General features: G+C 36.9%; 2 protein-coding genes across 2 annotated transcripts; both read right to left on the reverse strand.

The window, feature by feature from the left end:
- Positions 1 to 103: 103 nt before the first annotated feature.
- Positions 104 to 5,085, reverse strand: FKBP12 (FK506-binding protein 12). Its single transcript, XM_089157276.1, has 5 exons — positions 4,885 to 5,085; positions 4,624 to 4,657; positions 4,407 to 4,468; positions 1,375 to 1,427; positions 104 to 373 (listed from the first exon to the last, which is right to left on the reverse strand). The coding sequence occupies exons 1-5, from the start codon at positions 4,970 to 4,972 to the stop codon at positions 272 to 274; spliced, it is 339 nt and encodes a 112-aa protein (XP_089013402.1). The 5' UTR covers positions 4,973 to 5,085; the 3' UTR covers positions 104 to 271.
- Positions 5,086 to 10,636: 5,551 nt separating this feature from the next.
- Positions 10,637 to 15,318, reverse strand: LOC149016153 (protein PLASTID MOVEMENT IMPAIRED 1-RELATED 1-like). Its single transcript, XM_089157277.1, has 3 exons — positions 15,089 to 15,318; positions 12,330 to 14,890; positions 10,637 to 12,213 (listed from the first exon to the last, which is right to left on the reverse strand). Exons 2-3 carry the CDS (start codon positions 14,885 to 14,887, stop codon positions 11,064 to 11,066), a joined length of 3,708 nt encoding a protein of 1,235 aa, XP_089013403.1. The 5' UTR covers positions 14,888 to 14,890; positions 15,089 to 15,318; the 3' UTR covers positions 10,637 to 11,063.
- Positions 15,319 to 27,293: the final 11,975 nt, after the last annotated feature.

A 27,293-nucleotide genomic window follows, 5' to 3' on the forward strand; every position in this document is an offset into this window, starting at 1 on the left:
CCAAAGCCAACATTAAACCGAAAAAGGTCTGGCAGACGAAGATAGTTAAATCTTCAAAATAGGTTTTAACAGCATTAAATGTCTCAAGTAAAGGAAGAAAATGTTAAGTCAGAACTGATATAATATGATGGAATACCAAAAGAAAAGAAACCTAGTTCACACTGTCAACCCGACAGGATTTCATAGACTGGGAAGCTACAAAGATAGACCATAGTGTTATATAAAGTAAGACATGATTTAACTGTAGTGTAGCCAACTCAGAAAAGGGTGATTACTGCGCACCCAAGACTTCAATTTCAAAAACTAAAACTGAGTTGGGCATTATACCCCATGCAGGAAATCCATTAGGGCCATACGCATAATCAGGAGAGCACTGCAAAAACAACCCAACAGCATTAGAAACATCAGAGAATGCTCTATTTCAAAAATTAAATAGAATCCAACAGCATTAGAACTTCACCCAAAAAAAGATATATAAAAGAACAGAGGGATTCATTCAACACAGCAAGTAATTATTTTCTAAAATAAACTTCTCTTCATACCAGACTACATCAATTTTATTTTACTGGGATAATTACTGATGTCCCTATACTAAATCTTGATTACAACAGTATCCCCTGTACTTTTTGAAATTACTAGTCAATCCTTGGATTTTATCTGAATTTATTTATGCCCCCTGCCATTAGGAATCATCTGTTAACTGATGATGTAGCATCTGTATATTTTCAAAATGTGCAAACTAACCCTGAATCATGTTCTATTACATTTTTTTGGATAGTCATGTTCTATTATTATTTTATCCTTGACTAGATTACAAAATCATCCTTTAAACAGTAGAAACCCAAATATAACAACACATTAGGGTTAAAAGATGGGTGAAGACACGCTCCCTTAACCCTCCTCCTTCACTTTACAAAACCGAAGAATTGAATAAGGCAAAAAGCTTTCACATTTGAAGGCAAAGGCATGAGCTGAGTTGAAAATTTTCTTCTGCTGAAACTGAGAATATATTCCTCCATAACAGGTGTATTACCACTGCTCAAAAAACTGAATTCATCAACAGTGGATACATAGGAGTAGTATATATGCTGAACACAGCCATGGCCATATCATAATTTCGATAGGAGGAAGGGAAGAAATATCTGGGTAGATTCTGCAACATTCCCCTTCCCCCCACACCAAATTTTGAGCATAATACACACAAAAAAAGTTTTAACATATTCATCGTAATTTCCAAAGTGAAATCAGTTAGTGGAGATGGAGATGATTATAAGTCTAAAATAAAATAAAAATAAAAATACAAAAAAATTGAGAGAATTCATATTCCAAGGAACAAAATACCGGAAGTTGCCTATCGAGAGATATGAATGTTACCTGAAGACGAGCAGCTTCTCCCACTTGCATACCCATCACACCTTCATCCCATCCTAAAAAGTGCAGAATATATTGAACAATACATCAAATGGAAAACTTCAATGCCTACAAGACCCTCAATCAAACAATGGCAACAGCAAATATAACACATGATAGACAGGTCCCATTACAAAGATTATTTATTCTGCAAAAGGCTTTAGTTGAAGGTTCTGTATTACAGATTAATCCTTTTTCAGTAGTACCATAGTAGGCAATGTGGAGAATTTTTTTTGGAAATCACCCCTTTTCTCATTAGGATTTGAGACTGAAAATATGGGTTAAGAAAATAGACATCCATCTCCATCCATACTTTGGATACTCATATAACCATCCAATGATGGTTGAAGTGACAATTTCTAAAAGCAAGAGGCAACGAGTACAGAAGTTGTTGGAGTTACCATCTGTGGTCTAACAACTTGGCCTTATCCCAACTAAATGGGGTCTGCAAAATGGATACTTGCCCTCCCATCAGAGCTCTATTTGAGGTCATATTTGATACAAGGTCTAACCTATGCATGACTTTCCTCACCACTTCACTTAAGGTCATTTTACATCTGCCCCTGGCCTCTTTTAGTTCCAACAATCTGAATCAAATTTCTCCTATATACCTTCATCTAAGGGCCTCCATCAAACACGGCATGCCACCTTAAGCTACTTTCTCGTAGCTTACCATGCATTGCACCCATTCCCAAATCTTTTCATATGATCATTCCCTATTTGGCTATTTCATCTTCCTAGACACCCCCCCAGTAAAAGAGAGAAAAAAATAGAACAAAAAATCCAGCTCGACATCATCATATCTGCTACGGTGAGTTATTCTATATGATGCTTCGAAATTGTCCAACAATCATATTACTCATCTTAGCCTATTGTATAACTCTCAAATAAATTTTCCCTCAAGTTTTAAAGGAATACACCAATTACATGACAATCTTGGCACAACTCTCAGCTTCATAAATCCTATTTAATTCTCTATGAAATGTCATCCTCATTATCACCACCTTTGTTTATGATTGAACCCAAATACCTAAATAATAACTTGGAGAAATCTAAGTCTCATGAATTTTTACTATCATATTATCCAACCTAGGTGTTACCAGTCTTACACACTATACAATCCATCTCATTCTACTTACCTTAAAAACCTGTTCACAACAAGATCGATCCCCATAAATCCAACTTTTGTCTCATCCACCAAAAAAATATCATCATAAAGAGCATAAGTCAAAGAACCTTATCTTGGATATCCTTAGTTCAAGGTTGTCTAGGTGCAAGGCGACCAAAGCGATTGGGGTTCCTCCTAGACGATTAGGCAACAAAGCGGCGTCTAGGCGGCGAGACGATCAAAGAGGTTGGGTCAAAAATTTTAAATACAACTACTTTCTATAATAAGCTAAACAAACATTCAATAATCACATTCATCCAAAAAAGAAAGCATTCAAGAATCATAATTATAATTAATTATTTAAAAAAAAACACAAACATAAGTTCATCTCATCAAGCCATAAGTAATACACCGGGCCAACACGAAATTAAAGAGCAATTCCGTCAAGTCATGTCCGGTAATGTTCATTGTTCTTAATGTTGAGAATGACTCATGTTTCACATTTTGTTGCTGATGGGCATGGGGTCCTTTGCAATTTGGGCCTCGATTTTGAAATGACTAAGCTATTAGATTTATATATGACTTGGTAAAATGAATTTTGATTTTAAAAAAAAATGTACAAAATGTCAAAAAAGCGGATGCTTTAGCATCTAGGAGGTAATAAGGCACACAAGGCGACAAAGTGGTAGCATTTAGACGAAAAAGCGGGAAAAAACAAAGTCAATTAAACGGTTCAAAACAAAGCGGCTGAAAAACCTTTTGCCGCCTAGGCGGACGCTTTGACAACACTACCTTAGTCAGATCATCCATTATAAGCATAAACATATAAGTGCTTAAGGTTAGTGGAATTTCAATTGTATCCAATATATCAAACTTATTCTTCAAAAAAAGATAAATTGAAAACCGTTGAGTTAAACTATAACTAAATACAAAGAATAACCATAGACAATAGCCACATGCATTTAGATTATCTATGCGGATTTTGTACATCCTCAATCGTGCATAATGTATTTCTTTAAAAAAAGAAATCACACATAAAGTATGAACAAAATAGTTCCAAATCACTAGAAAAAATAAAAAGAAATGAAGTTCTCTTAAAACACTTAATGTGATTAGCATTTTTAACAAACATCACAATTTTAAAGATTCCTTTGTGTTCATCCATTTCACTTTTATTCACTACCTCACATTATAGTTCGAAATGTTATTTGCCTTAATAATATATCTAACCTTATAACTAATGGTCACCTACGGGTATGACTTGGGATGGGTTCATCAATTTTAGAGCCGACTTAACCTAATTTTGACAACTTTTACCAAGTGTTCTGTACACAGAGTATCATGAAATTTATTAATAATTTTGTATACAAATATGAAAACTAATTAATTACCATTTTTCTTTGTAGAAATTAATATCATGCCATATATATGAGATATATTGCTCTCCTCCTCTGTCTAATGCTTTCTTTTACACCCTCATTTATGGCTACACCTGCATATGCACGTGGAAGTTCACTGGAAAACTACAAAACCACTATCACTCCAGCTTGAAACATACCGACATAACCTTGGACCACTAGAGCAACAAATGAATATTCATAATCGCAAGACCATGATCTAAAATTAGAAACGATGAACTACAATAACATAATAACCCTAAAGTAAATATAGAGTAAGAGATGTTTAGTGTGGAATAAGTCATGTATGACATAAATTTAACAGGCATATCTATAGTTAGAATATTGCAAGACTTTCAAGAAGCAGTATAACAAATAGTACACCAACTTAGACAATAGAGAGAAACCATGCCAAGGAATTATAATATAGATGCAAAGTTACGACTGAGAACAAGAATAATTGTTAAAGTCTGATAGATCATTACAATTACCTTTAATAACTGATCCTTGCCCGATCTTGAACGAGAAAGGCTGCTGGCCAGGATCCTTCGTGCTAAAAGGACAATAATAGAAATGAGAACAAAACAAAGGGGATGAAAAAAGCACCTAATTCTTTCACAGATGGCAAGGATTAAAACGCAAATATCAACACTTTGATTAATGGAAGAGATAAAGAAATAAAGAAGAAGAAAGCAAGAAAATCAAAACCTCCAAAACTTCTGCGAGAGATCGCCGTTTTTACCTGCATTAAACAACAAACTAGAATCAAACTTTGCATAATGCACACTCAGAAGGGGATGAAATGCAATTCACTATGAAACTGTGTTTTGAGGAAAACGAAAAATTGAATTTTAATTTACCATTATAAAAAGAAAAGGAAAAAAACCCTAAGCGGCAACAACAGAAAAGAAATCGGAATCGACTGGGAAAGAGAGACGGATTTTAAAGAGTTCTAGGAGATGAACAAACCAAATCCAGTGCAGTGAACGGTGACGGTCTGTCCAGGTGCTGGTCTGGGACCAGTTCCAGGCCTCAAAACTTGCTTCTCCACTCCCATCTTCAAAGTTTCCTGCTGAACAACTGATGATGATACTGTGTTTTGCTTCTCTTCCCCTGAATTCTGGAGAAAAAGCTCTGGATCTTTCTGCCGCCTCACAGCTCAGGTAGATCGTTTCCCTTATATATGGCTATAATTTCCAACTCGGAATTGAAATGGTCAGTTTAGGACTCGAACCAGGAACCGGGTCAAAATCGGTAAGAACAGGAACCGGCTCGCCTTAGAAGTAAATAGAAGGAACCGGTTTTAATGCCGGGTCCATCCCGAGGGAAATAGAAAGTCGAAATTGGAACCCGGCATGTTTTGAGTCGGGATCATCTCCTCCAACGGTTGTTGACGACGAATTAAAGGAGGACCCATAGGGTTATCATGATGAGATTTTTATTTTTAATATTTTATTATTTTTTACTTTTAGGCCCCACATAATTTGTAACGTCGTAACATTGTGCGGAGAGCACAGAGTGTGCTTCCCATAAGAAGATGATCTACACTGGTATGTTTCTAGGGATGAACTCGCTGGTTTAGCTTAAGAGCTTGAAAATCTCAATTCAAGCCTTGTGGAACCAATATTGCATTTCAGCAACAGTGCTAGCTGGGTGGATGGTTGTTTCTGTAAACACTTTTCTGTTTTTAGCATTCCAGATACAGTAAGTGGTGATTATGATAACTGTGAAGAACCATTGGCGAACTGCTGGTTGCCCATTGAACCAATTGAACAGTGTTCCACAGAATTGCTTGATGCAGGAGAAATAGTAGGTTCCAAAAGTAATGTCTAGAGGACCTGCATGCCAAATGTAGTTGGACCAAGAGCATGCCAAAAGGATATGCTACTTGGTTTTGAATTGTTGGATACATAAAGGAGAGAAGGAGGTTATTGACGACGACCAACGAGACACCACGGAGTTAACATATAACCATGAATGGTAGTCTCCAAAAGAACAGTTTGTCTTGGTAGCACCTTGAGTTTCCAGAAGAAACTCCACCATTGCTTGAGACTAGGCCTCAAGGATTTGAGAGAGCTCAACTATGCAGTTTTAGTTGAAGGGAACTGTTGCTGTAATTAATTTCCTGCCCAGAAAGATGGAAAAAAGATCCAAAGTGGATTTGATGGTAGAGGTATCATCTTCAATGGCAGATGAAGAAGTCAGTGAAAAATCAGCAGGTTGATTTTTCTTTAAAAGTAATGCCCAAATGACCTGGATTTGCTGGTTCTGCATAAGTTTTTCATTCATGTTATTCCAGTCCTTTTAAAGAGCTTAACTTGCTTGGATCAGTATTTAACTACAATTTTCTAACAACAGGACGTGTCATTGGTATATTTTCACCCTATAAGAGATAACTCACGGGATGACATTAATTTTAAGGGATGAATCAGGGAGTAACACTGAAAATTTTCCTTATTTTGCAGTAAAAATAATCCGAAGCCAAGCCTTGTCAAGCACTCATGTTCAAGGCAAGCTTGGGCAGACTCCGGCAGAGCCTCTTTTTTTAATCTTATTAAACCATTCAAAATTCAATTGAATTTGGTTCCCCCCTATGGAGAATGCTTTTTTTTTCTTTTTTTTTTTTTTTTTCTTTTCAGTATGATGTGTCAAATGCTTGAATCAAACCAGAATGAATTCAAGTGTGTTCTAACAACTCGGCCTTATTCCAACTAAATGGGATCTACAAAATGGATACTTGCCTTCCCATCAGAGCTCTATTTGAGGTCATATTTGATACAAGGTTTAAACTATGCATGACTTTCCTCACCACTTCATGTGAAGATAATTTTAGGTCTATACCTGGCTCTTGTAATTCCTTCAATCTCTCAACATCTATCAGTCTCTATTGAACATGGCCATGCCATCACAAGCTATTTTCTTGTAGTTTACCATGCATTTAGTTCTCTCTAAAACATCACCTTCATTATCACCAATCTATGATTGAATACAAATACCAAAATAATAACTTTATGAAATCTCTGTCTTATGAATTTTCAATACCATATTATCCATCCTAATGTTACAATCTTGCACACCATATAATTCATCTTAATTCTACTTACTATAAACCTGTTGACACCAAGATTGATCCCGTAAATCCAACTTATAATCAGAAAAAAAGCATATGCCAAAGAACCTCATCTTGGATATCCTTAGTTAGATCATCCATGATATTGTAATTGGAAACTCCTTCCACCCATCGTCCCCCCCCTCCCAAAAAAAAAAAAAAAAAAAATCTTACACTAGTAAACACACCATCATAAGCTTTTTCTAAGTCAATAAAGATCATATGGAGATCTTTCTTGTAATCTCTAAATTACTCCAAAGAAATAAATAGCTTCCACCATTGATCATCCCAGAATAAAGCTAGTTCTCCATAATATTAGTTCTTGGCCTCAACTCTCAGGTGGGTTCAATAGCCCTCTCCTATAATTTCATAGTATGACTTATTGTTTTCATGGTTATAGTTAGCAACTCAATATCACATTTTTTTGGTAATTCAACACCATGATGCTTCTCTTCCATTCACTTGACATTTTCCTTGCACTAATAAACAACTAGGTTGGGCAAGAAAACCTTGGATTTCTAGGCTTGCCTTACCTACTTTCATCTTCTTTAGAACTTCTTTTAAATCAAGCAGCTTAAAAATTTTCATATGTATTTATGACATGGGGTGTCTCGGCATGCAATTCAACTATCATTACCATCCACCACATCAAATTCATTGGTAAAGAGCAAAGATGTAGGTGACCAAATAACCCTAATCCTTACTTAACCCAACCCCCACCCCCCCCCCCAAAAAAAAAAAAAAAGTAATTAAAATAAACAAAATAAAAAAGAAGAAACTTATACTTTTTTTATAGGGATTACAAAGTTCACCACATGCCATAAGATCTCAAGGAATAGGTTCCATAGGTTGCTGTTGAGAAAGCTAACTAACCGAGTATCTAAATACAATGAACTACAAAAACCACCATCATTTTTTCCTGAAACATACAAATGTAAAAGAAGCTCAAGTTCTTGACAAAGGAGGAAGCAGAGGCTTTTAGTTTGGTAATGTTCATATGCTGGAATCTCTAGATCTCTAAAAATGAATTAACTTTTAGAAATGTTGCTTGGACTCCGAAGGAAGTAATTGTTAAAGCCAAAAGAGGACATGCTGAATTTTGGAGTTGTTTCAAGTCCAATATAGAGCATAAGGAGGATAGTAGAGTAAGGGTGTCAAAACCTAACCCAAACCGTTAAAACCGGACCGAATCAGCCCGTTATAGCTCGAATTGGCCCAAACTGAAGCTTAATGGGTTGTGTTTAGGCTGGGCCGGGCCAGCCCGTGTGTGGCCTACTAGCACGAAATGTTTGACCTGAAACCAGCCCGTTAAACCCGTTATAAATAAATAAAATAAAATAAATTTAAATGTAAAAGAAAAGAAAACCCCAAGTATCCATTTGTTTTCATTAATTGTTTTCTTTTGGTATATGCAAACAACAAATTTGTCAAAGCCTTTGCCATTTGGAAGATGGACTTAGTAAATATTTAGCAATAGTATTATCATTTGAAAATCTTTTAATGCTTTATTTTGATCCATTTTTACAAGTGTCAGGAAGGGGGAGGAGAATAAGCAGAGACAACCCACTAAAATTCATCAAGACGCCAACTTTCTTTTGTATATTAGTTATATAATTTTTACTTATTTGTAGAAAAAAAAATTTTGGTTTTAAACACCCAACACAAAAGACTTGAAGAGAACTTAATGCTTATATGTGTTCACATGCTCTTGATAAATTCCACACATCAACAAGGTATTCAAAACATACCGCTAGTAAACTCCAACCCAAACCGTTAATTAACTCAATTCTAAACCGTTAGCCCAATCCGTTAGTCAGCCCAAACCCAAACCGCACCGGCCGGAAACCCTTATTTTCTTAATGGGCCATGTTTGGATTGAGGGTTTTTCAACCCTAAACCGTTAGGCCCAGCCCAAAACCGGCCCAACCCGAACCATTGACACCCCTAGTAAGGAGGAAGGTTGGAATTCACCTCAAATTGGCTGGTTGAAACTAAACACATATTTCTCTTGGGATGAAGAAACTAGGCTCGAAGGTGTTGGTTCAATTGTGAGTGACAACTTGGGCTGAATCATTTGGGCCTGTTTTGAGTAGGTGGCTTGTGACTCTGTGTTGGAGGGCGAGGCGTGGGCTCTTCGTTTAGGACTATAGGAACTGGTTCATGCGGGCTTCTCAAATGTTACAGTTGAAGTTGACCGTGAAGAGCTCGTGAAAATCATTAATGAGCCTGCATACGAGGATCCCTTCCTTGTTTCTCCCTTGTTAAATGATATTAGAGTTTTTATTGGTGGGCCTGATTCTTATGTTATCCAGCCCATTTCTAGAGCGGCCAACGCTATGGCCGATGCTCTAGCCCAATAGGCCTCATCCTCAGCAAGGAAGGTGATTTAGCCAAATTCCACTAGATGGCTCTTGGATTTATATCAGAGAGGATGATCGTTTGTCCATCTTGCCTTTATCAATGAAATTACCTGTCATATATTCAAAAACAGCAAGATAATGATCTAAAATTAGAAAAGATGAACTACAACAAATATAATAATCCTTTTTTTTCTTCTTTGGTCAGAAAAGGAGAAAGTGTTATTTATTTAAAAGAAAATAACTAGGCAACTTACAACGGAGAGAATCAAATAATAAAACCAAGACAGAAAAGTGGGTGGGGAATGATGATAGACAAACCAATCCTATGTCTTGGCTACTTCTTTGGCGAGTTCGTCTACTACATAATTGGCCTCTCGTTGTATATGCGGAAAATACATATATCAAAAGAGGTAGCAAGATGAAAGATGTCCTCGATAAAGTGCAATATTTTCCAAGAACAAATATAATAACCCTAAATGACATACAGCTAGAGATTCCTAGTGTGGAATACGTCATGTATGCCATAAATTCAACAGGCAATAGTTACAATATTGCAAGACTTTCAAAAAGCAGGATAACAAATAATACAGTAATGCAGAGGGTAAATTATAAACGTGAAATAGCCATGCCTAGGAATTAATAGTATAGATGAAAAGTTATGACCGAGAACAGAATCATGGTAACAATCTGGAGATCGAGCCGGCGCCCTCCGCGGGCCAAACAGGGGGCCCACGGTGAAAAACACTTTTTGGAAAAAACAAAATAAAAAATTTAAAATTTCATCCGTAGGGCCCACTGTTTTGTGTGGTCGGGAACCCGCCGGGGAGCACTCTCCGGATTCAAGAGATCATCGCAGTTACCTTTAATAACTGATCCTTGTCCAATCTTTGAACGAGAAAGGCTGATGCCCAGGGTGGTCCTTTGTGCTAAAAGTACATTAATAAAAAAACAAAGGGAATGGAAATAGCACTTAATTCTTTCATAGATGACAAGGAGTCAAGGACTAAAAACCAAATATCACCTCTTAAATTGAATTGCTTTTCTCAAGCAGAGCCTATCTTATTATATTTTATTAAATCATTCAGAATTCAATTGAATTGCTTTTCTCCCCTGTATCTTAATAGTAGGTGTCAAATGCCTAAATCAAACTAGAATGAGTTCAATATCCACCTGATATAAGGAATTTTCAAAAGATTCAAAAGAAAACCAACCAGAATGAAAACGCCAAATTGCATTAGATCGACAAGCTTGAAAGAATTTGTTGCATTATCTGAATGTTAACGAATACAAATCAATCAAGTTCTCTGCTCCATAGACCTCCCCACCTAAGGGGAGAGAGTGAAAGTTACATTCTTTCTTACAGAGACAAGCAAATGAAAAATCTAATACAGCTCCTTATCCAGTGGGAAACTTAACAAGGCCTGTAGACATGCTTCCTATCAACAAAAGAGTAACCATCAACATAGACAAAGAAAACTAAGCTATCTACATTCAGTTGCATGGGCCCAACAAAAACTAACTAATGCAAGGTGAAGCTCCATTCCCAATCAGGACTGATCAATCTCCCTTCCCATGCACCAAGTAATTAGGATTCAGTGTTATTGAGAGCAAAAGACCAAATCATAGTTGAGAGTCATCAACACAATTCCGTTTTGTGGGCTATTACTGTTCATCAAGCCCTAGCGTAACCTGATCGTTTTATTTGGGAGGATAACATTTGGATTACGTATATGTGGGTTAAGGGCTGCCAATTCTTTCCATTTGGCACCACTGCCGTGAACACGGGATGAGATACTCCACAAAGTATCTCCTGGCTGCACTTTTGTGGTAACTTGAGGGGGTGATTTTGCTACTGCCTTTGACTTCAAAATTGGATGTTTATTGCTCTTCCCCATCCCAGTAGCAACCAACCATCGGGACCCAGACTGCTGCTGTGTTTTGGTCCCCCAAAGCTTTCTTTTGTTTGGGTCACTCTTTAGACCCGCAACATGGACTTCAGTGATTTTAAAATGTGGGACACCTTCCTCTCCATCTCTGCTATCACTGTGATCATCCTTGATCACCTGCTTCACCACAAGTTCAGACTCATCATCTTCTTCACTCTTGATCCTATTTTCAGAAACTGTGCTGTATATTTTTGGCTTTGGAGGAACAAAAACCCTTTCCACCTGAACCAGAGCAAGCATTGGAGTTCCAACAGGGTCATAGTTACGTAAAGGATCTCGAAGCTGCACCATTAATGCTACTGTGAAGTTGTTTCCAAGAAAACCAAATGTTCTACCAGAACCTTTGCCCTGTTTCTTGTCTCCCTTCCGTCCTCCAGTAATCAGGTCCTTAGAATGATGGGCAGCAAGTACTTTGGAAGTTCGCTCACTGATTTGATCTTCATCAACAACTCCAGAATCCAGCCTCATCCACTCATCCAGTGTTATTGATAGGCCCATTAATCCATCAATATCATCTGCACCATCTTTGATATCCAACAACTGCAACCCTGCAGCTCCCTCCAGACCAAGAGAGCCACCATTGTTGGCCCTCTTGCCTTCAAAAGCAGACATTTCCCCAATAGATTGAGGGCAGATGTTTGAAGGTGCATCTTCATCTGACATGCCACATTGTATACGGAGACCTTCTATGCAAAGGGTTTCAATCTTATCCATTGCCAAAGGAGCAAGATCTTCTAGAGATACATATTCAGGGACACTGTCAGTGCTTAATGCACCAGAGCCCAAGTTATTAGATTTGTGTCCAGAAGTATCTCCTTTATTCTTCTTTCTACCAACAAATTTATCTTGCATAATCTCCAGTTCGTGCTGCAGGAATGCCTGCCTGTGACAGAAAGGATGAATGAGACAAATAAACTACCAAGTTGAATTATAAAACAAACAAAAATGTATGGAAGAACACTTAAACCAACTAGTAATGTCAGGAATGAAATAACAAACCTCTCTCCTGCTTTTAGATTACATGTGGCTTCCCATGCTACTTGATGCATTGTCTTTGCAGTAATATCTTCCAGAGGCATTAACTTATTGGCTTGCATAGAAAGCTTTTCAATTCCAACTGAGGCCAAACACTGTAATATTTCCATTATTCCAGAACCCATTTCAGCAGGCAGCACAATGGGACTAGAGACTTGCATGATCAAATTGCCATCATTCTTTGCATTTTTGAAAAGCAAGGGGTTCATGGATCGCAGGAATCCTCCCTCCTTTGTTTGAAGATATGGTCCCAATCCTTCACCAAGAGGAGGCAGCTCAAGAGGCACTTCAAGAGGAAGATTGATCGGACTACCAAAACCACTGGCCTTGTCAGGTGGCGAAATCTGAAAAGCCCCCTCATTCAATCCCCACTCTCTCATTAAAGCTTCTGTCTCCATGTCTTCAAGCATCGTAGCCCTTGTTTTACTGCGGATTGCTTGAGTTGTTATCTGGACCTCTGTTTCAGCAGCTTGAATAGCTGACGATGGTTCAAAATCCTGAGATAGATCCCCCAACCTGGACCCAGAAGAGACATCATAACAAAGTTCTGCCTCCTCTCCCTCACTCATATCAAAACCTAAGATGCAGTTTCCACCATTAAGAGTTTCCTTCTCAAACTGCCTTAGTAGGCGTTCTCTTGGAGAATCAGGGTCACTATCAGAACTCGTGCCAAATGGACTATGCTCTATACCAAGCATACTCAGGAACTCACTTGCAACAGATTCTGTGGTATCATCCAGGCTAAGGGACTTTCCCATCTTCTCTGCCTTATAATTCGATTCAACTTCCATGCGATCTGCTACCTTAGTAGAATCACTTTTACATTGTGGTGAGTTCAACCCTGCTGGATCTGAAACTGACAGACTATGCAAAGTGGAATCTAGTTCCTCCATGATTGATTCTTTGGAGAATACGTTATTCTCTTTGAAATCATAATCAAAGACTTCTTGATTACTCGTGTAGGCTTCACCTTGGTGGTGTGGCTCAGTGTACTCGTCGAGGGCTACTTCATAATTCTCATAAATTCCAGGAAGCTCAGTAGTTTCTACTGCAGAAACATCAAAAGTCTTCCAAGCTTCTTCATCCACTTCTATGGGACACTCGTCAGGCATTTCTATGCCCTTCTCAACCACAGTAAATTCTGTATCTTCGCATTCGTTCTCATCATTTTCTTTGGGAGGCTTAAAAAAAGAATCAGGATTTACTTCTTGGTTACTACCGGAAGCCTCATCCTGGGGGTGCAGCTTATTAACATTGTCAAGGGCCACCTTATAACTCTCATCAATTTCAGGAAGCTGAGTAGTTTCTACATCAGAAACATTAACAGCTTTCCTAGCTTCTTCATCCAATTCTATGGAATACTCGTCAGACTTTTCTCTACTCATCTCAACGACAGTGAATTCTGTATCCTTGCATTCATTTTCATTATTTTCTTTGGAAGGCTCAAAGTAAGTTTCAGGGCTTGCCCCAGGAGGCTCAACATGCTCCGATGAAGCCTCAAAGACAGGTTTACAATCATCCGGAGAATTAAGCTTGCCTTCCTCAAATTTCTGATACAGAATATTCACTGAGCTAGCAAGCTCTGACCTCGAACTTGGCAAAATCTCATGAAGAATCTTGACATCATCCATGGATTGAGATGGAATACAAGACCGCTGATGAGCAATATCTGGAATGCTTCCGAAGCGTCTAAGACTGACTTTACCTCTAATATCAAATTGATCAGCAGTTGCAAGGTTCACTGGACTTGTTATATTTCGAAACAACTTCTGGTTTTCAGGATAATTTCTGGTACTGCTAGATGGAACCTGAACGTCTCTAATTACTGAAAACCCAAGACTAACATTCATGATAGCACCTTTTGCCTTGCCCGATAGCTTGAAGCTTGTTGTCCACTTTCCTGAGCACCTCTCCTCCTCCAACTCCTCTAGTGTCAGCGGAAGAATCCTAGTGAAATCCACGCGATGCTTCCCTAGATCAATATCGGGAACACCAACAATGGAAGCATGAAGCAGGAAATGCTTGGAATCATACTTGGCTGAATTGTGAGGCCCATTTCCACTAACATTGACAGAGCTCTTGTAAGTTAAAATTTCGTCAAATTCAGCTACACCCTGGAAAACCCTAATCGGGCTAGTCTGCAAAGTCTCATCCTTTCTCTTCCAATACACACAGAGATTAATGTCATTGAAACTGGGAGGCAAACCTTCAATGGCATGTACTTGGAGAGAGAAAAGGCAGTTGATCCTTCGACTCCTCATATTGGAGAGTGCTTTCCAGGGCTTCCAATCCCATATAGAAGACTTCTTGTCCTTCTCCGAATAGTCTTCCTTAACAAAAGAACGTTCGGATTTTTGCTCAGGAAAACGGACTTTCCCCGTAGATTTAGATCTGCCTTTACTTGAAGAGGACTTGTCCTTTGGAGGACGATTTCCATTTAGATAGAGGGATTTGCTTAACACCTCAAGTTCCTTCAACAATTCCCCATTACCAGGCTTCTCAGGCTCAACTTTCGTCAACATCGTCTTTGCGGAAACGAAAAATAAACAAATAGCAAAATTTAAAATTAACAAAAACCCAGCCTAGTAACCAAACATCTAAAGTATTCCCCAACACATTTTTGACAAATTAACGCACTAAGTAGAGGAAAATTCGAAACTTCGATAAAAACAAAGGAAGAAGCAAAACTGAAAATCGATCAAACAGAAGTTTTTGGTACTCACCGTGAGTTTGACTTCTAGGTACTGATGCAGATTGACAGAGGAAAACCCTAATTTCAAGCCCGTCTGTCCTCTGCTCTTGAATGAATCCGGCGTTGTCGCCGGCTTTTCTCTACTGAAAGAATTTTTCCGGCGAAAAATCCTTGGAAGATCGAAATGTATTATTTTCTGACTCTCGTGTTAGTTAGTCGTGTTTTGAAGCTTTGAAAAGTTGGTGAGAGGTTTAGGGAAGTATCGTCCGAAGGAGCGTCTAAAAAAAGATGCTTTACTTTGAATATAACAACACTGTTTGAGCTTTTAAGAATTCTGGCACGTGTTGCACAATTTTTTTACCGTTGATTTAAAAAATGCGCTCCTTCTCTGAGATCTAACGGTGAGGAATTATTATGATTCGATGATTCCAACGGTCGGATTGGTGGGTTGTTGTGATTGTTGAAATGAGCTGGATACACGGTAGATTCGGCATCTTAATCTGGCGGGAGTTTTGAAATTGGTGAAGTCACAGACTCACAAGGGCTGTTTGTTTGTTTGTTTGTTTAGGAGGGTTTGAACTTTTGATTGATAGGGTGGCATAGTTGTAAGAAAAATTCAACAAAAATGCAACTATGAGTTGCAAAATTAGATTAAACGACTAAAATTCTGTTGGACCTCACTGTCCTTTCATTCCTTCCAACTAGTCACAAGTAAGAGTGAATCTAATTTTAGGCATGGTTTTCTAGCAAGATAGGGTGTGCATTTTATTCGTGATTGGAAGGGAAGGGAGAATCTGGATCCTCACCCGTTGGGGGAGCACTTTACCACCACAAAAGCCAGGGGTTGGTGATGGGATTTTTTTAAACTTGTGGGGCCCATCGATTTTTGTGGTGGTAAAACCGTCGGGAGTGCTCCCCTGACGAGGTGATGATCCGGATTCGGGAAGGGAAGGATTTGTTCTCTAGTCATATGACGTCTCGCATCAATAAAGCTAATGTGAAGACATCCAAAAAGAGGGTGTGACGTAGGATTTTTATTCAAGCGTGGGAGATAGAAGCAACGCTCATTACTCATTTGGTCTAGTGGTTAGTGTTAGGATTCTTTATTCAAGCGTGGGAGTATGAGGTTGAGTCTATTGCTAGAGATCAAACAACAATGGAGGAATCGAGAGACATACAGAATCAAGGAAATCAGCTTTAGGGATCTGAACAACAAAAACATTCTAATCAGTGGCACAACATAGGGGCCAACCCCCCCCCTCTTCCTTTTTTTTTTTTTTTTTTTTTTTTATTTTTTTAATTTGATTAGTTTTGTTATTGAGTATTAACACCCCACTTTATGTTAAAAAGCCACAAAAAACTCAAAATTGGATTTTTGTTGGATATATTTTTTCAAATTTATCACTAAAAATAGTTAAATTACTGTTTATTTTAAAAAATATTCCTATAATAAATAATATCTGAAAGAGTTTTTAGTGACAAATTGAACAAATATATCTATTGAAAATCTAATTTTAGGGTCTCTGTGCTTTTTAAACATAAAGTGGGGTGTTAATGCTTTAAAGCCTCCATTTTGGAGTACCAGTGCAATTCTCTCTATGGTTATTTTTTTCGTTATTTGCTTCACCCCACATGTAAAATACCACAATTTGCCCCCCCTCCTCCCAATATTAAAGATAATTTTTGAAGAAAAAGATGAGGAGTATACATGTTATTCTTAATCATTATCCAACGGTTACCATTAAACCCCTTATTTTTAAGGAATTAAAAGTTAAATCTTAATTAGTAACTAACTCATGATCTATAAGTTTCTCACTATTTATTTTGTTCACTATTGGGTCTCCTCTTTTATTTCCTATTTTTTCACTCTTTTTTTTTTCTCACACCTCAAAGTCTCTCTTTCTCAATTTTTTTTTCTCTCTTAATTTTTCTAGTATTCTCTTCAGAAAATCTTAGAAAACCACAAAGGCATAAACCAATTGAATTTCTTTTTCAATTTAGTTATTGAATTAATTATTTTTTGTAACATTATATTGAATTATTCTTTCTCAATTTATATGTTTTTTCTCTCATTTTTTCTTTCTTTCTGTTATTCTTTTAGAAAACAACAACCTAATTGAATTTTTTTTTTAAAATTTTAGTTATTGAACTGATAGAATTAATTGTTTATTCTAACCTGGTGTATTTGTATAGTTGTATTGAACAAATTATTGCAGTAGTTGTTCTATTAAATTTTTTTAATAAATTAATTAAATTAAAATATAATAAAATAATCTAGTCTTCGATGCCTGATGGGTTCATGGGAAAAAAAAGCAAGCAAAAGAGGTCGAGCAGGAATTATATGGCCTTATGATGGGAAATTTATGTCAGCTAAAGTAAAAGTTGGATTAGTATCATCAGCAACTCAAGTAGAGCTGGAGGCTTATAAGAGACATTTTACAAATTACAACTACAATGGCCATTAAGAACATCAAACTGCATTCAGATTGCTAAGATGCGTTGCTAGTCTGAAGGATAAACCAAACAATTTAGATTGGATTTGCTGCAACATTTCTAAGTCAGTTGAAGACATGCTAGTGTTTTCTACCAAAAAAAAAAAAAAAAAATAAAGACATGCTAGTGTTATTTGATTCAGTGGAAATCTGTTTTGTAGCAAGAGCAGAAACTTTAAAGGCAGATTTGCTAGTCAGGGGATCTAGGATTTTCGAAATTTCTAAGGTGTGGTGGTCGAGTCCACCTTTCTCTGTTGAAAACTCTGTTTTTTGTGTTGTCTAGGAGGATTTCTCCAGACTAGTTTAATATGAATGAAAGAAGTTCCTCTGTTTGATAAGAAAGAAAAGAAAAATAAAAAAATAAAAAAAAATCGGTCTAACAATTAATGTATATGACCATACATTAGCTTGGGCAGTCTCAATTGAGCCTCTGTTCCTACACTAGTCAGCATTGTTAGAACTAGAAGACCAGAGGCACAGTATTTAATGTTTTGAAACTTATATAAATAATATATTATATTATATTATTATTATTTTATTTATTTATTCTAAAAACAAAAATCCAACAAGCATTAGCAACCCATATCTGCATTAGATCATGTTCCTCAACACCAATGCCAATGGTGTTATGAAGTTGTCACGGGATCTAGTTCTTTTTGTAGCTCCAGCCTCTCTCATCTGGGCTTCTCTATCGACCACCAATCCTTTCCTTTGCAAGACCCTAATACCCCTCTTTGTATTGTCCACCCAACTATAGCCGTATTACCGTTAGGATTTTTATTCGCACCTGCACAAGAGACTCCTTGCTAATACTTCTCAACCCAAATGCATATCTAGACTCCTTGCTAATACTTCTCAAGAAAGCGAATAGATTGAGATTTAGAGAGGAACAAAAAAGAAAAGTGATTTCTAGTCTTCCCTAGTGTTGTGACTAAAATATCCACTTTCGGTTTATACCAGTCTAACCAGGTTTAACTGGATTTAGTTGATGAGATGAATGAATTTAAGGGTCAACTCAAAGGTTAAAAAAGGCTTAATCATAGCCATCCGATCTATACTTTCCATCCGACGGTCATCAGTGATAGGAGACAACGTATTAAAGCCTATAAATAGAGCCAAGATTCTCATGAGAGGTAAGGTCATTTGAATATTCACACTCTTCTCGCTTATTTTCCATTAAAGCTCTCTGAAAGCTCTGAAAACACTACTTCTGATCAACTACTGATTAGATCGTCGGAGATGGGCCGATCAAAATGATCGGCTCCGTTTCTCACTGGTGTTCCATTTTTCAAGAATGAGAGATTGATTCATTGTGGAGCAAACCAGATCGATCCAGATATGAGTGATTTGGTGCAAAGATTACGGTTCAAGATTCCCGGCAAATTTAGCACCAACACCTAGCAACATCGAAAGATTGATTATGAGATTTAGAAATCCTAGAAGAGAAGCACCCAAGAGATAAAAGAGATGACTCATCCTTGTCTATGTTCTCTTTGTTAATCCAATCTTCTCTCGGCGGTCCAGTTTTAACTCTAACCTTTGATTCTCTAAAATTCCAAATCTAGGTTCATCTCTTATCACAAGTCACACTTCCTTGCATTATGAATTAAATCAAACTTTTTTTTTTCTTTTTTGGTAAAGTGTTAAATCAAACTTGCCAACGCAAGGTTATTCGGCTGGTAAGACCAACATCTCTTAGTGAAGAGGTCGTGAGTTCGACTCTTGTTAATGGCATATGTAATATCCTTTTATATATAAAAAAGTGTCTTATACTGAAAAACTAAATCAAATAGGGTAGAACTAGGATTCATTAGGGATGAGTTTGGATCACGGGGAGCACTTACGCTTTTTCACCGCACATATTGTGTGGGGCCAATTTAGGACCCACTATGCCAATTTATGACCCACTATAGCTCCCACCTCTAAATTATGTTATCATATCTAGACATGGGCCCATACATACTAAATTATGTTTTGAATGATGTATGACCGATTTAGGGCTAGTTTGGTTACATGAATCTAGAAATTTGAAATCTTTGGAATCATGAATATGAGATTTATACTTGTTTAATCGTGAAAATCCCTGTATTCATGAAATCTAGGGATTCATCTTTTTACACTAAAAATGTGAATCTATAGATCTATGGATACACCCCTACTATAAAAGCATTAAACATTTATGCATTCATAAAAATCATGTTGACTAAATAGCTTTTAGAATGAATCCATAGATTCAAGTTAATCAAACAGTTAATTTTATGAATTATGACTATAGATTTGAAACCTCCAAACTCATTTAACCAAGAGTTTTTTTATGATTTATTTTCATAAAAATTGTTTATTTTTGTTTCTGCTAGTACCATTAATGAAAATGTGTAGAATTACTATTTAAGCAAGGTTAAAATGGTATAGTTACAAAAAAAATTAGAACAAGACATTACTTTTTCTGTCTTTCCAAACTCTACCATGCTTACATCTTCACATAAGAACATTTAGGGATACCAAGACTAATAAAAGTGAATAACCACAATCAAAACCAAAGCCGATATCACACTATCATACTACTATTATAAAAGCATAAAGTCAAGAGAAATTTCTATTTCCTTAATAAAAAAACAAATTAACTCTGATTTCTCTTCTTTGAGAGGATTTGCAAGTTGTGAACGAAAAGAAAAGGAGAAACCCTAAGGGGCCGCATCTTGAGCTCTCCACCTCTCTCCACCTCTACTTCTTCTTCCTCTCCTCTTCTCTTCACCTTTCTTTGCATCTCTTCATCTTCTTCATCGCTCTTATCTCCTTTCTCACTGTTTTTTTCCCCTTTTGTTGCTCTCTTCTTTCCAGTCTTCTCCCTATTTCTTTCTTTACTTCCCTTTGTTATCCCTTGCATCCTCTTTGTTTCCTCTCACTGCCTTTATCTCTTGTTTCCCTCTCCATGTCATTCTCCCCTTCTACCTTGTCGTTTCGTTTTCTCTCTTATCTCTGTTTCTTTTCTCTCCATCTAACCGGTAGAAGCTTTTGGTTAAAGAAAAAAGAAGGAAAAAAAATAAAAATAAAAGGTTTATGCGAGATTTGGTCGTGCATTCTACAAATTTGAAGCTTTTAAGCCAGATTTTGGTTGTCTCTTGGTATTGCTGATCTCCATGTCTGTAGCTTCAACAGATGGCAGTTCGGATCCACCACAACGATTGCCTTCTCTGAAATATCGGTGCCACCGCGACAATCATGTCTTTGCCCTTGTAGCATGTTTTATCTCCTCCCTTGGGGTGTGTTGTATCTCCACCCTTGTGGCATGTCTGTGTCCACCTTTGTGGTATGTCTCTGTGGGCATTGGTGGTGGATATGTATATCATATCCATTGTACTTAATTGGTACTGTAGTTGTTACAACCATTATTCTAAGGGTTTATTGGGCTCGACCCATCCCTTAGCTTGGATGACCATTATCTATTGCATGTATGACAGCTTGATCAATTTCCACTCCTTGGTTTGGATCAAACCTTGTGATTTAATGCATCTATCTTTTGTATTTATTTCTTTTGTTTAGTGTGTGTGTGTTTGTATTTTCTTTCAAGTTTATGAATGAAGTCTTTAACTTCTTACAAAATAAAAAATAAAAAAAAAAAAAAAACAAATTTATTGTCATACTATCATACTACTATTATAAAAGCATGAAGTCAAGAAAAATAACCACATTTCTATTTTCCTAATGGTCCTTAATCATTTGATTCACATACAATAATAAATAATAGAGTTTTTTACTTGTAGGTCCCCTTAGTGGACCAAAAACTAATGTTGGGTCCCATTAGTGTAATACATCACGTGTCAAGCTTTTAGTTCAAGACCTTAGCCAATGCAACATTACTTATCATTGGCATTTGTAATTGTTATTTTCCTAACAAATTGATGAGATTGGTCCTAATGCTCGAAGAGAGAAAAATAATTTTGAACTTTTTCTCAAGATAGCTTGAATGATCGAGTTCAAGAACACTAAAACTCACTCTTATAAAAATCTTGCCAGAGAAGAATCCTTCTACAACTCCATAGATTAATGATTTAACTTTTAATCATTGTCTGGTTCTTTTGGGACATGCAGAGACAGAACATATGGCTGTGGATCCCATGAACATGTTCTTGTGAGTTACATTCGAGATCCAAAACACAAGAAATATATCAAATTTCCTACAAACAAGCATTAGGATAAAAGAGTTTAATGTTTGGTCATTCTCTAAATTGATTTTTTTTCATCAGTAAGTATGAAAATCGTTAATTTCACCATCATGTTCATCAGTTCATGTATCAAGTAGGGCAATAGAAATTCAAAATCATTGAGATTCACCAAACACTACCTCTGATATTGACGACCGTCCAAACGGAATCTGTATTAGCCGTTTTTGCTGACTATCTAACCAATCAAGAACTAGAGAAGTAAAGTTTAAAAGAGAGTTTCTTGGATGGTTATCAAAAGGAAAACAAGAACTGATCAATAAGAAACTTGGTTTCGAAGGATGAGAAATCAACAAGAGCTTTGTATTTTTAGAAGATTTACAAAATAGATTGAATAGAGACAGTAGAATCACGGATAGCGAGTTAATAATGAAATTGAAAATCTTTGTTCTCTTTTTCAAATTAGTGAACTGATGGAGATGGAACGGCTTCTTGAATCAAGTTTAATAGTTCATCTTGTGATATTATTTTTTACATGAAAACCTGATAGGACGGCTCGAATGGTTACCACGAGTCTTTCTTAATTCTTTTTCGGAACAAAAAATAATAATATTGTCTACAATACTAGGACTAATCGGTTATTTTGTTCGTCGCCGCAAACAAGCCAATATTAGCACTGATGGTGCGTAAATATAATTCATTGTGCACTGATGGTGTGTAAATGTAACTCATAGTTCAAACAACTATTTGGAGTTCATAGAGCTCCTTGTAAGGCTTGTTGAAAAACTCATTATCGATCAAACTTGATTAACGACTCTTTGTTGTTCAAACTTAATAGTTTCATTTTTATAATTTTCTAACCATTCCAAATTCTCTCAAGTCAAATTCAATTTTTCTTGTTCCATCTCAAAGTACCCATTCACTCAAAACTCGTTTGCTTCCATTTCTACTTTCCTTAAGCAGGCTTGACTTTTTCCAAATGTTCAACGGCCCCCTCACGTAGTTCCTTTGAATTTCTAATAATATTCAAGATCCTCTGTTTTCAATTATCTAATAAATAACTTAATGAAAATAAATTATCTTCTCAAAAGTTCCACAATCTCTTCCCAAACCAAACATGAACTTTTTGATTCATTTGGCTCTCATGCTCAGTTTCTTATGGGACATTCCCCTGTTTTTTTAACTTTAATAAGCCTATCTTCTCTTCTCTCTTCATATTGGATTCCAAATTCTAAAATATCGAATAACTGAACATTAGCAATATAACAAATCTTTGGAGAGTACAAAGAGACAGTGGAGAGGAGATCCTTTCATGGAGACAAAAGAGAAGTCTGTGAATTCCGCGGGAGAAGGGGAAAGGGGGGGCTGTGGTCGTAGGTAGAGGGAGGGGTGTGGCAGTTTCCGGCGAGATATAGGAAGGGGATCGATCACCCACCTAAAAGTTAGGTAAAGAAGGTAATTTGGTCATAGCACCCTCTTAAGGGCATTAGGGTCAATTTAAATTCAGGTTTTGGAGAATGTCTAATTTTGGGTACCAGTAAATTTGGATTTGTTGGAATTGAAAAATCAATAATTATTTGTACTAAGGGAGAATCTAGAGTTTCACCCCACTTTGACGGGTTCTGTAAACAAAAAAAAATTCCTTATTTTGTATTACCCAATCATGCTGAATTAAATTTTTTTTTCTTCTTGATTTCTTGATAGACAAGTGACATTTTATATTATCTCGTTGGATTCTGTGTTAGTTTTGAACATGGATTCGAAATTAAAGTTTTGAATTTTGAATTGTTAGTAATCTTTTTTTTTTTTTTGGGTACAAATTGTGAGTGATCCTTATCATCAGTTTGAATTGTACTCAATCTTAGGCCTCCTTATTTCCCATCCCTACATAAACTCTTCTCAACCGTAAAAAATAACCTCCGAATCGTCTTCAACCTCCAACAGGATCCAATCTCTAATCGAAGAAAAAGAATCTTCCTGCAGCTGTTAGCGGCTCATCATTTCCAAATAGCGATCTTCGGCAAGAATCTCTCTTGGGTTGAAATTCTCGACTGAGTGCAGTTCAATCAACACAATTACAAAGTTAATAGATATATGGTATTGGCAATGGCAGCAGCAGCCAGTTGTACCAAAAAAGAGAAAAACGGCAGCAGAAGCAGCAACTGGAAATTGGGTTGATCTTCCGGAAGAGTTGGTTGGGAGTCTCTGGTAATGCTGATTGCCATGAAACGCAGACGGCTCGTAATCGAATACGATCGGCATAGAGAGTGAGGTGCTTTGCAATCAGCATTACCATAGACTCCCAACCAACTCCGTCGCCAGAGTTCCCTTTTTTGATGTTGTTTCCTTTGGATCCAAAAGAAAGAGAAACAACCTATGAATTCTTCAGCATTGTCGAAAATAAATACTAAGGTAGTACTATCAGCAAGCCCATCTTCTTCTGATTTCATGACAATTGTCTTGCTCCATTCTCCTTGTCTGTTAATTTCCAGATTTGGAGATAAGAGATGGGACTTTAATTGAAGAACTACAAGAAGTAATTTGGAAGATACGGGATGTCATATTCTACCAGCAACAAATCATTATACTAATGTTTGCCGGAGAAGTTGTGATAAGAGAAGTAGTACTAGTTGATAAAGGTCATAGAAATCCTACCATTAGTATTAAGACTAATTCTGCGGCCGGCACATCTTCATTTTCATTTCAATGGTTACATATATTCGCAGGTTCTGGTTGAATATGACGATGACTTGCTTGTTAGTACTCAGCTGTGAGACTATGATACAAGTAGAATAGTGTGTGCAGGTTACAAGCTAGATTGGCAGAAGAGCAGCAGAGGAAACATAGATCATGCCGAGTGGTCTGAAGTGAAGAGCTTAGGTGAGTACTGTGTGTATTTTCCATATCTGAGTCCACCTTCATATTTCTCAGCCCGTGACTTCCCTGAATGTAAAGGTAACTGTTTATATTTCCAAGATATTGGGGGTATATTTACAGTTTCTGGTAAGTGTTCTCTTCTTCTGTTTAATTTCGATTTGGCAGGCAAGCTGTTTAAGCCATGGCCAGCCTATCCTCAAGGAGGACTCGTTGATAAGAAATGCATCTGGATTACACCAAGCCCAGTTTAATCTGTATATATCGACAAACTAGGTTTGTTTGACTCTTCAATGTCTTCGATTGTTTAAATTTATCAGTTTCATCTTTTGATAGCATGATGTTGTATTATCAGATGATTCAAATCAGCCTGACCCATTTATTAATTTGGCATGATTTTCATAAATCAAACAGCCAAGAAGTCTGATGATTCTTTGAATAAATTAGAGGTTTTAAGAGCACTTACATTTCACAAATTTTATCAGGGATTTGGAAATAGGCTTTGAACCAGGGAATTTAATCTTCTTTTCATTTCAATTAAAACAGAAATTAAATAAAAGATTGCTACATTGTCTTGGTAATGATTCTCTTGTATTACTCTCATAATATAAAATGGGTTTGTAGGAATAATCCCTATCTATTCTAGCAATTATTATGGGGGTACTTCAAACCATGGTTGTCACCATGTGTCGGCGATATATCGCCGACACGAGACTATGCCGCCATGACACGATATATACCAAATATCGGCGACATATCGCCCTGTGTCGGCGATATATCGCAGAAAGATCGGCGATATATCGCTACATTCTCTATATATAACTGCCTTTCGTTTGTTTTTCGCTGATTTTCCGTTGGCAACAATATGTGAAGCATGAGCCATACTCAACATAATTGTATAATGAATTGTAAACTTTAGTACATCTCTTTACTAATTATGTATTTGTGTTCTCTTTGCATATTTACATTAGTTTATATGAATTTTCCAAACTTCCAATTTTGCCCACATATAGCCGGACATGTGCTAATTATAAACTTTAGGTTAGGTGATGTTTTAGGTCAAAATAACACTTCCAATGTGTTTATTGACCTCAAATTAGGTTACATGTCAAATTTCATGTCAAAATGACCTCAAATACCCTTCGAAACAAGGGTTCAATTTTTCATCGAACCCTTGCCAAAAGTCGACCGACTTTTGACGACATGTCGACCGACATTTGGCTACATGTCGCCCGAGTTGCCATGTCGCCAGGGTCTGACACGGAGACACGGGCCGACATGTCGGACCTTGCTTTAAACATGAAAAACAATTCGCTACGACCTGTTGTGCTTTGTTACCAAATTCAAACATTGGACCCTTAGAGATTTTTGGTAGGGAAGGTGGGGGCAGTGCTGGCCGGCAAGGGGAGGGTGTGTGGTGGTTTCCAACAGTGGTGGGTGGTTTCCAATAAGGTGTAGAAAATGACCCTTCACCCACCCGAGGAATAGATATAGGATGAGGCACAAGGGTAATTTAGTAATTTATATTTAGTGGATATTTTGGTCATTTTAGTTTGAAACTTAATTAAGACTGAATGAGAATGTTAGTTGTATGCTACATACAATATTCGATTGACTTACATGTAATATAATCCACTTAAGGGAGGCAACAAGAGTTCCACCCCAATTGAAGTGAGTTACACTTAAAAAACTAAATAAAATAAAATAAAAATAAAGAAAAATAAACGTGCATAATACCATTCCTTACATTTTTTTTTGGGAATTTGGTAGTTGAATGGCTGTGAGAATATCATAGGTAAACGTTTCTAAATGTCTACCATCAAATTTGGTGAATTGAATCTGATCGTCCAACAAATCTCCTAATTTTCTTCCAATACTTCTTTGTTAATAATTTTAACTTTCTATCACCACTTGCCCTTAAAACGGCATTTTCATTAAGTTTAATAAAAAAAAAAGGAAAAGAGGGAAATCTCCACTCAAGATTCTTGCAAGCCGTTAGAGGAAAGGATCGACTAATGTGTCTTTGAAAACTGTGTTTTTAACCTACGAGTTCCATAGGGCTTACCAACTACATCTTTTCCATATCTGATGTTTGTTGTTGCCTTCATTCTCCAGTTGACTTTCTCCATCTAATATCGATTTATCTTTTTTCCATGTTTGCCAGCATAGCTGGATTTCAGTAAGGATCGTACTTAACTGAAGTAAAAACCCAATAGAGGCAAGAAAAACTAATCCAATAGACACTCAAAAATGATATTGGGCATGCTCTGTTTCTTCATTGTTGAGATCGTTACCTATTGCTACATATCAATTCCGTTCGGATGTGTTATGAATATTTTGTTTAAATCCTTGGGTCCAAGTGGACCAAGCAAACCAATACAGCTGGTTCGGTCCTAGTTTGTTGAGTTCGTAAGAAGCATTTCCGCGAGGTACTTCTCGGCAGAGCACTTGCTAAGAAGAGCGCCTCCAGCCAACGGTCAGCTGTCACGAGAGACTTTTCGGTTGACCTCTCAGTGAGTACCCGACAAGCTACATCTCTGATAAAGTAACGTTGCCAGAGGATTCTGCACATCTCTCTCCAGACGTCAATCAACACATTAATTTCAGCACTGAATGCACTGAGATTCATTAAATACTCATTGAGAGTTGGGAAGCTTACTTATTCGCTTAAGGTTTTCTCAAGGATTGCACCCTACCTTTTTGTCTG

Source organism: Hakea prostrata, chromosome 5 (genome assembly GCF_041222555.1).
Source record: "Hakea prostrata isolate BN-2017 chromosome 5, UWA_Hpros_2, whole genome shotgun sequence".
NCBI lineage: Eukaryota > Viridiplantae > Streptophyta > Magnoliopsida > Proteales > Proteaceae > Hakea > Hakea prostrata.